This window comes from Ursus americanus, chromosome 26 (genome assembly GCF_024610735.1).
Source record: "Ursus americanus isolate L20-20 chromosome 26, mUrsAme1.1.p, whole genome shotgun sequence".
Taxonomy (NCBI): domain Eukaryota; kingdom Metazoa; phylum Chordata; class Mammalia; order Carnivora; family Ursidae; genus Ursus; species Ursus americanus.
In genome coordinates, this window is record NC_142152.1 from 20,548,744 (window position 1) to 20,563,464 (window position 14,721).

The window sequence follows — 14,721 nt, forward strand, 5'->3', positions numbered from 1 at the left end:
GGATTAGGCTCTGTGAGGGCAGGGATTGTATCTGTCTTCACTGGGTCCTCAGTACCTTATACAGTATCAAACAGTACTCATGATTATTTATTGTATAAACAACTCATTTTTCACTGAAAACTCCTTAAAAGATATAGTTCAGTCTTTATATATAGTAGCATAGGAAGTACATCCGAATGAATCAATGAAATATCTGTCCCATTTCTCAGAGAAAATGGCAGGATCCATTGGGGAAAGGTCTGTAAGTTCTCTAAGCAACTTGATGAAAGCCTTTACTTAAGTATAATGGTAGTATTTTAAAATTTCCATCATGCTTTACGTTAGGGAGAAAGCACGTTTTTATTTATTTTTTAAGTAGCTTTTATTTTCTTGGCATGTAACTATTTAATATCATGGATGTAAATCTTTAAAGCTGTTATTGCTCTCTTTATTATGTGAGAAGTAATATGTAAATTTATTTTTCCCCCATTGTAATTGGATACCAGTAGTGCTTGTAAGTGGTGTGTTACCTGACCAGTTGAATGTAGGGAGGAAAACTTTTATTAAGAGTTGTAGTTTTCTGCTTTATTGTTTCTGAAAGGTCAAGAACTCTGCTCCCTTATTGTGAGTTAGGATTTCTGTCCTTTTATTCTTTCTCTTTACCCAATAGCCGAACCAGATTTCCCTGGAGGAGAACATCCTGGTCTCCCGTTACATTAACAACCCCCTGCTCATAGACGGTGAGTTGAGATTGGGCCCTTGACGGGCTCGATCTTGCTAATTTTAAAGAATATTTTCACAGCCTTCTCTAGTCAGTCTTTATGAAGCTAGTGTGAAATTCTTGGGAGCTGTGGCTCTAGAGATGAGGCTGGTGCTTTACCTACCTCATGGGATTATTTTGAAGATGAAATGAGAGAATAGAAAAGAAAGTGCTTTATAGTACATCTGTGTGAGAGCTGCGCAGTCTGTATGTGTAAGCTCTCTTTCTCAATGTATGTGTATGGTATATATATATATATGTAGGAAATGGGTAATTATTATTTATCCTTAAAGGGTAAGGTCTGCAGGCAGTATGTGTTTTGTGGCGAGAGGAAGACTGTTCTTTCTTTCGTATTTCTTTGTTACATTGTCTTGTTCATTCTGTAACAGAAAACAAATGAACCCCAATTTTTTTTCCAGATTTCAAGTTTGATGTGCGCCTCTATGTGCTTGTGACTTCCTATGATCCTCTTGTCATCTATCTCTATGAAGAAGGATTGGCTAGGTAAGAGACTTCTGGGGGGAAGGGGTGTTTATTAGACTGGATCCATTAATGAGTGTGTTAAGATCAGACTGTTTCTTTCTGTTATGTTCAACTCAGAAAATTAGATTACAGAACGTCAGTCATGTTACTTTACAGTCTCACTTGCATCTCTGTACATAGGAACATGTATCTATGTGTAAACACACACCCTTCCCAGCAGGGATCAGGATCACATTGTATTTTCATGCGGTGGTGATTGTTATGGTGACCCTAGGGTATTAAGATAATTTGTCATTGTTCTTCACAACCGATCTGGGAAAAAAGAATCCCGTATTGATTTACCTGTTATATACCAGACATTTATTTCAGTGCTCACAACAACCTATAGTTGATGCAGTTTTGTAGATGAGGAAACAGGCTTCAAGGGCGAGGGAACTCGGTCATTTTCAGAGCTCTCCCAGCTGGATGGTAGTGGAGTGGGAATTTGAACTCATGGACCTCACTCCAGAGCTTATAGCCTGAGCTGTTTCATGCCCTCTCATATTTTGGGGACATTAGCTGCTTTTTTTTTCCCCCCACCTGCAAGTCATATACTTTACAGTGGTTGTATATATATTATTCTGTTTCTCTTGAGGTACTTTTTAGGTTTTAAGGTAACGTGACTTACAAAATTAAGCTCAAGTTATAATAGTTTGGAATTTTTCCCCCACATCCACAGAATTTTACAGGTGACATTGTTTTCATAGGCCCTTTAAATTATTTAAACTAAATATGTAACTTTGCTGTGCTTGTGTTCTTCTCCCGCACAAAACTAATATATATATATATACATACATATATATATATACATATATATATACATACATATATATATATACATATATATATACACACATATATATACTAAATATATACTAACTACCTTGCCCTGAAGTTCCTTTTCTGCATAGCAGAAAGGACACAGCAGCTTAGGAAGTACTTGGCACCTGCAGTCAGCCATGACAAGCTAAAACTCATGGTCTGGGTTTGTGTATTTTAGAAAATGCACTTGGAAGATAGGAAATATGTCAAAAGAAGGCTACCTGTTTAAGTTTAGGTGCTTTGACATGAATTATTGTACTCTGCAAGCTAGTATTTCAGCCTGTTATTTTAATTCTGTCCTAGACTCACATTTTTTGGTGCATCCTGTACCTAGAATCAGGGTGGAGCACCTTTAACCAGCACGTAGCTGGTTGAGGTGAGTCTCCCCTTCACCTCTAGGTGGCAGCAACAGCATTCAGAAACGTGGTCATAAAAGATTTCTGAGCTTGAGCGTGAGTAACACCGGAGGCTACTAAAGCGCCATGGTTCTGGACGCTTCTTCCTTGGAAAGGAGGGGGAGACTAAAATCTTCCTCAGTTTTTAGATGAAGGGCTGAACCAGGCATCTGAGCACACCCTGCCTTCTAGCCCTAATCAGCTTTTCATAGGCGGGCAGTTTGTAGACACATGTGCTCTCAGACTTTGAATTATAGGTTTAAAAGCTGAGTCCCCATACTATGTAGACCAAAAAGAAGGTAAAAGATACCCTTTCCTTCTGCTCAGGTGTATAAGGTGCTGAGGGTCTTCCATTTGGTAAGCTGAGATACCTGAGCTTACCCTCTTGTCTAGCATGAGATTCTCCACCCTCTTCCCTCCCTCCATCCTCACCCCATCTTGCCTCCTGTGCTCTTCTCAGGACCTGATTCTGTCCCACCACAAATTGAACTTCTTAAATAGGGAAAAGACCTCAAGGTTACACCCACTGTGTCTCAAGGATATCATACCAGCATGTTCTGCGTATTACTCCAAAGACATTGCACTCACGGTATCAGCAGCCCTCTCTATTGGTAAAATTTAGCGTAGCTTTAAGGCCGCAGTGGTTCAGATAGGAGATGAGAGCACTAACAACATTCATCATAGAATTTGCTGTAGATAACGTGAGTGCTTTGGCTACCGGGTGTGTGTTGGAAGTCAGAATCCACTGAATTGAGTAACTGTCTTCTCTTGCCTCCAGCAGGAACTGTGTGTGTGTATGTGTGGGTGTGTGTGTACTTTTTTTTAATGGATGCTTTTTTATCCCCCCAGAATAATTTGGAAGACAGTTTTTAAAAAAACTCAGACCAAATGGAACCAAATAATAGGACTGACTGTTCAGGGCTTTGGCTCAGTTAATCTAAAAGTATAGGTGAATATCAAAGCTTTCCACAAGGACGGTGCAGTATGACAGGCTGTTCGCGAGGCCCGCGAGGCTCCGCGTCTGTATACAGCAACTTCCATGTGCCCAGGTTCCCGTGTCTTAATTCACTGTGTATCTTGGCATTCATCTGCTTCTTTTTAATCCTCAGACTCTGCTCAACGGTGTCATTACATTCAACAATAGTCTATAGCGTCTTCAGATCTGCAGCCTCTGGTAATTTGGAGTCACGTGTGTTTTCTGTAGACCTCACTGAAGATAATCAGTTTGGGATGAGATCACTAGGCCATTTTACTTTGAGGCTCGACAAGGAAAACCATAATTTTTCCTAAAGAGAAAGCACTGGCAGCATATATAATTGGCTTCCTCTTTAGAAAAGAAGGGCCTTCTCCTGTGTCACTTCTGTTTTGGGCCTCAAATTAATGCTTAGGAGACGAAGATGAAGTTCATTTCACAAGACTGCTTTGTGAACTAAATATTTTGTGTCAATTCTTGACCTTTTAAAACTTATTAAGAAAAAGACCAGAAATAATTTCTTTTTAGATTAATAATTTCCAGTTGTCCTTGTTGTCTTATTAACAAAGGAAAACTGTCGTTCTTTTCTTATACATGGGCAAAATATGGAGATGTCTTCTAAAAAATTGTGTTCCTCGTATTTGGGCCCAGTATTTTTGCCCCAAAGGCCCACCCTACTTTTGAGTTTGACAAGTGTGTTCCTGCTTTGCACCAGCAGGGGACGCTCAGTTTCTAGAGAGGGGTACCATTCTCTACCAAAATGGTGTAGCTGCTTTTTCTTGTCAGAGGTGGGATCCAAAAAGACTTTGTCCTGGATTTTACAGTTTTAGGTGGATCCAGTACGTGGTCTAAATGATTTGATGAGGCCTTTTTTGAGAGAGGTAATTGCCAAATTTTTCACTGCAACAGGAAAAATAAAAAGTTAAAAGAAATTAAAACAAAATTGACTTGAAAACCAAATGTGTTGTCAGTCACCCAAAGATAGGTAGCACTGGCAACGGGGGGGGGGGGGGAGTGAAGGTGCCCGTCCACAGCACTGGAGACTCCCATCCACACTGGGAGGTGGGAGGCGGGGACAGTGAGAAGGTCCCACTCTGGATCTGCCTTTCTTCGGCCTTAGCCGTATTATTCAGTGGAAATTCAGAAAAGACCCCGAAGCATTTGTAATGCCTTTCCCTTCTTCCCCACCCCCAGTTCCTCCTTCAGTAGCCTTCCTTGCTAATTAACACTGGCTCCGCAGGGATATTTACCTTTTCTCTGCTGGATTCCTGTGGTTTTGAAAGAATTCAGGTACTTGTTGGTTGCCAAGGAATTCAGATTACCTCACAGGCTGCGCACTGTCCAGAATCTCTGCCACAGCAGCGAGGGGGGCGGGGGGCTGTAGAGACAGCAACGAGGGGAAGAAAACCCTCTCCAGTGCTCATTGTCACCCTCCCTGGCAGGCCTTTGCTGTTTGTGAAGTTTGAGTCATTTCTGGCTCGGAACACGGGGGATCAGGCTGGTAATCCCCTCCCAGACGGCTCTGTGGGGCGCTGCCGCGTCACTGCAGTGCTCTGGCAGTCTCCGGCCTGCAGCTGCTTGACAGCAGATCAGAGAGCTCTTGGGCCTCTTGTTCTCTTCCATCAGATTTTTCTGGGTCAGGCCAGGATGAAACCCAGTGGCTCCTGGCAAGGCCGCCTTGAGGTGCCGTCTCTTCATCCTCCGAACCTTTCTGGCTTGGAATGGCTACACCTGCTGAAAGAGAACTCAGGTGCCACAGCCAGGGTCTCCTCGGGGCCGGCCTCCTCTCTCCTTTGTACGTTTGAACTGAAGATTTGTTAGATGATGCGACTGTCAAAGGGGAGGGGCTGACTGCGCTGCCCTACCTCCAGATTATCTATGACTCTGGCTGTGGTGCCGTATCTATGAAGAACAACATGGGTTTTGAATGGAGGAAGAGAGTTTAAAGGATTCCACGAAGTCTGTGCTTTCCTCCCTCTGTTGGTTCCACACTGGTGACGTTGCCAGGACAAGCAACTCAGGTGCAGTTTCAGTTCATGCTTATCCGGTACCTTCTATGTGCCTAACACGGGACCCGTTGCCACAGACACTCAAGAGTTTTAGACAGATTGTTACCGTTGTCTCCGTTCTCATTGAGGAACTTTAGAAAGCAAAAAGGAAATGTAGCTTTTGACTTAAGAATTCATTGTCAGAATAAAGATTATATGTTTCAGTGTGGTTTAAAAAAAGGCATGTACTTGTCCATTCATCGGTGGGCTGAGAAATAGTACAGAGTTTCAGATTTGGCAAAGAAGTAGAGGCTACCCCCCCCCCTTTTTTTTTTGGTTTAAAGGTCAAGGCTATGAAATTCTGTCATTAGAGCTTTTTCTAAATCTTGATTTCATTAGGAGGGAGATTCAAGACTCAATTCATCACTTCGATTTCAGTATGTGCTAGGATCAGTATTTGCAAACGTGGTCCTGGGGTGACTGGTAGAGAATTACCTCTTTTAGGTTGTGGCTAATAAAGAGCTTGCGTTGAAGCTTTCAGACCTGAACGGGTTGAAATCTGATATGCGAAGGTCTAAATTAGGGCTCACAAACCTAAAGACTCACAAGGACATTCACTGAGAGCGAGTGTGAGTAGGGGGAGGGGCAGAGGGAGAGAGAATCTCAAGCTGACTCGGGGCTCCATCTCACGACCCTGAGATCATGACCTGAGCCCAAATCAAGAGTTGGATGCTTAACCTACTGAGCCACCCAGGTGCCCCCAAAATCTAGATTTTTATTGAGACACTCACTTCTGTTTTTAGACTTTGAATTTTGAAACCATTTCAGACTTCTAGAAAAGCTGTAAAAATAGAGTTACCTTTTACCTTGCATGTAGAGATCTCATTCAGATTTTGCCATTTGCCCTAATAATGTTCTCTGTAACAGATGGATCTGATCCAGGATCATATGGTCTATTTAGTTGTCATGTGTCTTTAGTCCCCTTTGGTCTGGAACAGTTCCCTCAGTCTTCCCATGACTTTTATGACCTCAGCATTTGTGAGGATTACAGGCCATTTTTTAGAATGTTCCTCAGTTGGAGTTATCTGATATTTTTTCATGAGTAGACCCAGGTGATGTATTTTTGGCCAGAATACCACAGAAGCGATGCTGTTGTGGTTGCATTCTGGCTGATGGCACACAATAACCGTTCATTGGTGTTTGACCGCTTGATTAAGATGACATCGGCCAGATTTGTCTGCTGTAAAATTACTTTGTTTTCCCCTCTGTCATTAGTAAGTATCTTCAGAGGAGATTTTGAGACCATGTAAAATCTCATTCCTCATCAAGTTTTTCGGTGATTTAACTCTCCATTGATGTTTCTTGCCTGAATTATTACTATGACAGTTGCCAAAGGACGATTTTCTAATTCCATTATTCCTTTTCCTTTTATTATTTGGCATTTCACTCCAAGGAAGAGCTGTCTCTTCTCTCTATTTATTCATTTATTTATTTATACCAGTGGGGACTCAAGGATTCCTATTTTATTTAATGGGTTATAATCCTTTATTATCAGGATTTATTTTGACATGATACTGTCTCAGATTTGGCCGATGGGAACCCCTGTAAGCTGGCTTTTGTGTCCTCTCATTTCTTTGAGCACAAGATGTTTCAGGCTCCGCTTGTTCTTTCTCTGCCCCAGCTCTGGAATCAACCATTTTCTCCAAAGGGAATTGATTGCTTTTAATGGAGAATAGCATTTAGAAGTCAAGATGCAAGAGCCAGATAAGCTCATTGCTCTGGGATATCTCTGCTTTCAGGTCCTTGAAATGGGCAGACCTAGGAAATCTATACTTGTATATATGTACATATACACATACACACATCGACATCTATATTTATTTTTATATTTTCCCCCATATATTGAAAAGCAGGAATTTATTCTAATATCTCCAATTCTCCTTCAAAACCACAGGGTTCGTTCTAGATTTTCCCTTGTTTTTTATCTCTCTTCTCCAACAGTGAGAAATCTGACTCCCATTATTTTCAGCATATTAATTTACTCAATTCCCTTGTGTGTAGCCAATCTCTGGACCTCCTTGGCCACTGCCCCACTCAGATACCCTCCTTGTGTGGACTCTGACCCCTGTGGGCCCGCCACCCTGCACCGATAACCTCTGTGGGCTGCCTTCCTATCCTGTCCACCATCTTACTCCATTAAGTCCTGGCTGCAGGAAGGAAGGTCTAATTTTTAAATGCTGGCCAAGTCATTCAAGTTTTGTTGTGTGTTTTTTTTTTTTTTTAAACAGTTTGTGGGTTAATCAGAACTTGATTAGTAGGTTGGTAGGACCTCTGGTCTAGATGATATGAAGGAAATGTTGGGAACTGTTGACCAGAGATGAACGTGGTCTGTTTAATAGGGGCTTCAGTGAGAACCCTAATATCTTTCTGACTTAGGAGGGAAGATGAGCATGCATACCTTCGTGGCCTTCTACATTCCCCGTGGGGCTACGCGAAATAAAGAGTGTAGCTTTGGGCTCTTTTATACCTTTCCGTTGAGCCTAACTTTTTTGTTTTTGTTTTCTCTGTTTCTTACTTCTTTCTGCTTTTTACTCTCTTTAGAAGCCCACTCTGTGACACTAATAATCTTGTCCTTGCTGGAGTTCAGAATATAAATTCCGCAGTGAAAAGGAAGATTAGGACGAAGAAACCTTACTTGTTAGAGATGCAGCCCTATTGAAAAAAAGGGTGTAGAAATGAGAGATGTGTGAAGTACCAGGTTACCCAACCGCCAGGCTTTTGCCAGTCTTTTGTTGTTGTCAACCAAGTGAGATCAGGTCCTCATATCAAGGAGAGATGAAAACCCTCTTTCTCTGAAGCAGAACCTTTTCCCTCCCTCTAGATCATTATTCTTTTGGCGGAGAGGATGGCAGGAGGTATGTCACTGTGAGGTAATGTCTGGGTGAGGCAGGCAGCCCCCGTGGGTCCTCTTTGCATTTCATAAGAATTCAGAGAATGGCAGTCTCCCGCTTGATTGGAGAATGTCTATAGAAGGAAGATCGGGGTGCTTAGGTAAGGTTTACTTACCGTAGAGTGACATGGGTGGAAGTTAGGTGATAACTACTGGAAGTTTCTGAAAAGTCAGAGGTCCTTCTCACGCACAGACATAATGGTCATCAAACCCCTGTGCCTTAGCCATACATGCCTGGTCAGCATTTTCTCTTTGTCCACATCCTTCTTCCTGTCCTCATGTTTGTTTATTTTAATTTTGGGGCTTTTGGGGGTTGTTTTTTACTTCTCTTTCTCTGGCTTTCATATATTTCTAGTACAGGGAATTAGGAAGCGGATAGTGGGTGGGTGAGAAGAAATAGAGAAGAGGAACATTTTTAAACGCTGCCCTTTAATGTGGTAGAAATTCATGTTGACTTCATAGTCTGAGTAAGCATATGTAAATAATTTGTAAATCATATGAAAATAAACTTGTGGCCTTCCAGGATTTTTTTTCACACACTCGGATGTGCCTCTTGGGAAAACCACTTTAGCGAAGGGTGATACGGTTATAGTGGTATGTAAACAGGGGCTGATATTTACCATAACCATTCGACTCGAGTGTCCTTTTGTTGATGTTGAGCATCACTGGAAAGTTTTCTCTCTCCCTGCTTACTTCCTTCAGAGGCACGTATGTTTTATACTTTGGTCTTCCTTTGACAATAGTCCAGGGTATCGGATTGCGGCTCTGTTTTCAGTAGGCTCCGTGTTTAATCCCTCTGTCTTTTGCCTTCATTCCAAATTCAGGAGTTAGTCTCTTACACTGTGCTCATATTTCTGCTGTTCTTGCAGACCTCGGCTTTGTGTGCTAGTAACGCTGCCGTTATTACTTCTTAAAATGAACTGTATAGATTGGTTCCGGTATTTCGACAGATGAGTTTTAAATCTATACAATGTTATGCTGACAGTTTTTTCTTTTTGCTTGATGCTCTTCATAGAATGCCATGGTGCCAGGCACTGTGTAGGTACCCACTAGATGTTTCTTGACTGGCTAACGCCCCGTCATCCACAGCACCCCACACGCAACTTCCCAGGCATGGGTAACTCTGTTTTCATTTTCCCCCCTTCCTATTGGTCTAAGGTTCTATAAGAGAAGCAGCATCTTGTGTTTAAGAACAGGTGTTGTGGAGTCAGTGTGTGAGGGGGGTATTTATGAATTTATTAAAGTTACGTTCTTTGAACTTAATGGTACTTATGGAAATGCAGTGCAGTGTTAGAACAGCCACTTCTGCAGACGGCAATATTGAGAGTGGGAAAATAATTCAACATAGGGAGAAATGATTGTTTCAACGTTTAACCAGATGTATATGGAACAACAGCATTGTGACTAAGAGCATGGGTTTTAGTCGGACAGCCTTGGTTTTGATTCTGGCTGTGCTACTTTTTTTTTTCTTTTTTTTTTAAAGTTTTTATTTAAATTCCAGCTAGTTAACATACAGTGTAATATTAGTTTCAGGTGTACAATATAGTGATTTAACACTTCCATAAAATACTTGGTGCTCATCACAAGTGCACTCCTTAATCTCTCTCTTCCCCCCTCACTTCACTGTGTAGAAGTTTTTTATCTTGATGTAGTCCCAGTAGTTTATTTTTGCTTTTGTTTCCCTTGCCTCAGAAGACATACCTAGAAGAAGTTGCTACGGCCCATGTCAAAGAAGTTACTGCCTGTGTTTTCTTCTAGGATGATTTTTATGGTTTCAGGTCTCACATTTAGGTCTTTAATCCATTTTGAATTTATTATTGTGTAGGATGGAGGAAAGTGGTCCAATTTCATTCTTTCGCATGTGGCTATCCAGTTTTCCCAATACCATTCGTTGAAGAGACTGTCTTTTTCCCATTGGATATTCTTTCCTGCTTTGTCAAAGATTAGATGACCATATAGTTGTGAGTTCATTTCTGGGTTTTCTATTCTGTTCTACTCATCTATCTATGTATGTATTTTTTGTGCCAGTACCATACTGTTTTGATTACTACAGTTTGTAATATAACTTGAAGTCTGGACTTTACATCAAAAACTTGGGATGTACTGTATGGTGACTAACATAACATAATAAAAAAATTTTATTAAAAAATATATATATAACTTGAAGTCTGGAATTGTAATGCCTCCAGCTTTGCTTTGCTTTTTCAAGATTGCTTTGGTTATTTCGGGTCTTTTGTGGTTCCGTACAAATTTTAGAATTATTTGTTCTAGCTCTGCAAAAATGCTGTTGGTATTTTGATAGGGATTGTATTAAATGTGTAGATGGCTTTGGGTAGTATAGACATTTTAACAATATTTGTCCTTCCAGTCCATGAGCATGGAATGTCTTTCCATTTCTTTGTGTCCTCTTCAATTTCTTTCCTAATTGGTCTATAGTTTTCAGAGTACAGATCTTTCAGCTCTTTGATTAGGCTTATTCCTAAGCATTTTATTGGTTTTGGTGTAATTGTAAACGGGATTGATTCCTTAGTTTCTCTTTCTGCTGCTGCTTTGTTGGTATTCTGTATGTTGATTTTGTATCCCGCGACTTTACGGAATTTATCAGTTGTAGGAATTTTTTTGGTGGAGTCTCTTGGGTTTTCTAGATATAGTATCATGTCATGTGCAAATAGTGAAAGTTTTACTTCTTCCTTGCCAATCTGGATGCCTTTTATTTCTTTTTTTTGTGTGATTGCTGTGGCTGGGACTTCCAGTACTGTGTTGAATAAAAGTGGTGACAGTGAACACCCTTGTCTTTTTCCTGATCTTAGCGGAAAAGCTCTCAGTTTTTCCCCATTGAAGATGATGTTAACTGTGGGTTTTTTCATATATGGCCTTTATTATGTTGAGGTATATTTCCCCCTAAGCCTGCTTTGTGGAGAGTTTTTATCAAGAATGGATATTGTACTTTGTTGGTGTAATTTTGGGCAAATTACTTAATCTTTCTAGGTTACATTTTAGTTTTTATATCTACTTGAAAAATGAGATACAATATTATCTACTTCAGAGACTTGCTTTAAGCAATGAATTAAATATTATATACGAAGCACCATAGGAATAAGCACTTATCAGGCACTCATTATTTATTAATGATGTCACCCTCCTTTTATTAATATCACATTGATCCTGAGTTCTAGCCTGCATTTCCTTGAAACCCTGCTCCTGACTTTTAACTTATGTCCTTTCTATCAGGTTTGCAACTGTGCGATATGATCAAGGAGCCAAGAACATTCGGAACCAGTTCATGCATCTGACAAACTACAGTGTGAATAAGAAGAGTGGAGACTATGTCAGGTACTGGCTACATCTGAGCCAGGAGCCAGAGAAGTCCGTTGCACTTGCGGGTGTTGTGGGTGTGGGAAGTCAGCTCGTTGTCCTACATTTATCTCCACGTAATCTATGGGAAGCCGTCTGTCATTTAGCACATTTAGCTGCTGCTTCTCCATTGCTTGCCCTCCCTGTTACAGTGTCACCTTTCTCTACCAAAATATGCCTTCCCAAATTTCGTCTTCACTGTCTTTCCTCACTTGACCTACAGGTGGGAATTTAATAGGCATATGGAACTTTTTAGAAGTCAAGAAATGAGGCTATTTCAGCACTTGGCAAAATGTATCAAAAGCTTTAAAAATATTGGTACCCTTTGACCCAGCATTTCCATTTCTAGGAACTTAACCTTAAGAAATAACAAGAGATGTGTGCACAAGATCAGAGAGAAGAATGTTCATGACTGTACATTGTCAGGTGGAAAAAACAGGTTGCCAGACACTGCTTGCAGTCTAATTTCTGTTTTGAATATATAAGATAACTAAAGCTGTTTATGTTTGCCGAGGGGGAGGAAATGGAAACTAGAGGAATATATACTAAAATGTTAGCAGTGCTTAACTTTGGTGGACAGGATTATGGGCGGGTGACTTCTGTTTTCTTCTCCGTGCTTTTATGTATTTCCTAAATTTTTCTGAAGTAAATACTTGTATGATTGGGGGGAAAAAGTTAGGAATAAATTAAATGAAGAAAGAAATGAGGCCATCTCAGAAAAGGATTCAGTGGAAGGGAGTACCAGCCCAGCTGTGTGGAAATATTCCTTCTGCTCTGTTTTCTTTCATCCTGATAATTTTGCCAGAAAGTGGAAAAATAAAAAAGAAACCCAAACAGTTACTTTCTACTCAGACTAAAAATAGGTGTCTAGAAGGTCCAAGGAAAGAAAGAAAAGAATCTGGAAGTGATGGCATAGTTGCCAAAGCTCTATAGATTTCACAGAGTGTCCTGTGACCAGTGTTTGGAATGGTTGAAGATATCATATCCTTCACTCTGGAAGATGAGCAGACATGCAGCTGGTGGGTGCTGGGCTGGTGGTAGGGAATGAGGGCGCAGCTTTGAAACACGGATTCCCGATAGCTGGCCCTTCCAGTGGTCATGGCAGTGTGCCCCCTCTGCCGGTCTGCTGTGCCAGCTGTGGGGTACTTCGTCGCTTTTATTGTTGCTCCCGTGCGTTCTCCCTTCAGCGACAGCTCAGAAAGTATCAAAAAAAGCTGTGTCTACCGCTAAAGAGGAGGGAGCTTGCTTCAGATGCTACCACCGTCTCGTGCTGGTTAGCTCATTAAGATGCTACACCACATAAGCTCGCTAGCCCGCCCAGACTCAGTTCTGATCCCAAAATGGCATTACAAGTTCTTCTGTGGGCTCATGTGACGTTTACCACAAAGGCTAGGTTAGTATCTCTGCACATTTCCCTCTATTAATGTATTGTAACCACTCTTAAGTTGTTCACATTCTTTCACACATTTCTTCCACCCTTTCATGATACTTAATTGTTTCCTTGAGGAAGAATTTGCTGCCTTCTCCCCTCCCTGCCTCAATAAGGGAAGCCATATACATTTTCATTTCAATGATAGATAGGGATACATGACAAAAAGGACCAAGAAAAGTTGCTGAGTGGAGGTCAGCAAAGGGAATGTTTTCCTAAAGATTAAAAGGACAAGTATTTGTAAAAAATCTGATTTCCACAGCCAGCCCTATTTGCATGTGTGACCTTGATCCATTCCTCTGTTTTAGCTGTGATGATCCCGAGGTGGAGGATTATGGGAACAAATGGAGCATGAGTGCCATGCTTAGGTATCTGAAACAGGAAGGCAGAGATACAACTGGTGAGTACCAGACCTTTCTCCTTGTTGACCTCTCTTCTCTGTGTAACCTGCCCTGGCCTCTCAGCATGAGTCACCCTCTTTAGTTCTGACAGTGTCGCTGAGACATCTGATGGGGTCATTGGTGGTGGTGTCAAGTTTTCCTGCCCTGTCCAAGATGGAGAACAGGCCTTCCATGAGCCCGGAAATCCCTTTTCTTGTTTCTAGTTTGGAAGGCACAACTTTTTCCTTTAGCCTTTAGTAAATTAATCCTTCTTGAGCGTTGAACTGCAAACTGAAATACTTTCTCCATATTGGCCCCGAGTGCAAATTTGTCCAAGTTAATCTCTCTCATTCATGTTGCTGAATTGGAGAATGAGCAGTGTTGAATATGAGTACAGGGCTTGGCATCAAAATGGACACAATTGCTGAGCCTTGAGCGGAGTGGGAAGCACGCAGAAAGCTAAGGGAAGGGTGAGAGGAGAAGGGTGAGAGGAGAAGGCTGAGAAGGGAGGAGCAGGGCTTCTTTTCCATTCCATGTTTATCTTTTGACATAGCAGGCCACTTGAGTACAGTCCCCAGCACCTACGTTCTGGGCTGTGTCCGCTTATTCACAGATACGCCTTCTCCTGGAGTACCTATTTGTATGACTGCCACCGAGAGACTTTTTGGAATGAGCACACGTGCTTTTATAATCACACTGTGTTCTGGAATCCGGTCTTTATATTCCATGCATTATAGTGTTTCTTCCTTCTTCTTCTTCTTCTTCTTCTTCTTCTGCTGCTTTTTCTTCTTCTTCTTCTTTTTTTTTTTTTTGTAGCGTTGATGGCCCATGTGGAAGACCTGATTATTAAGACTATAATCTCTGCTGAACTAGCTATTGCTACAGCCTGTAAAACCTTTGTTCCTCACCGCAGCAGTTGTTTTGGTAAGGAGACTCAAGAAGCTTACTATGTTGTATGCAAAGGGACTGGGGAAGCTGGGATGGGATCCCGGGGGTAGAGAGGCTTAGTGATTCTACAGGAGTAAGAGGTGTGTGGCAGACTTTTCTTTCTAGGCTCACATAGCACATGAGGGTCCCACTAAGAGGTCAGTGGTGAGTTTACTTGGAGGTCCCCTGAGGACTCACTAGCTTTCTGTGTGGGAAGCAGGGATTGGAACTAAAGTATGGGT

At 41.4% G+C, this 14,721-nt stretch overlaps 1 protein-coding gene across 19 annotated transcripts in view; it reads left to right on the forward strand.

Annotated features, from left to right (window-relative positions):
- Positions 1–14,721, forward strand: part of TTLL5 (tubulin tyrosine ligase like 5) — a 276,284-nt gene that overhangs the window by 40,268 nt on the left and 221,295 nt on the right. For 18 of the 19 annotated variants that reach the window (XR_015721823.1, XM_045807764.2, XM_045807766.2 and 15 more), the window contains 5 exons: positions 650–719; positions 1,159–1,243; positions 11,621–11,722; positions 13,481–13,572; positions 14,369–14,476. Coding sequence is in view for 18 of the 19 variants with exons in the window: in XM_045807764.2 (XP_045663720.2) it covers positions 650–719; positions 1,159–1,243; positions 11,621–11,722; positions 13,481–13,572; positions 14,369–14,476 (457 nt within the window). In the remaining variant the exon portion in view is untranslated. The remainder of the gene's footprint in view (positions 1–649; positions 720–1,158; positions 1,244–11,620; positions 11,723–13,480; positions 13,573–14,368; positions 14,477–14,721) is intronic. The other variant, XM_045807772.2, reaches the window with a different exon arrangement.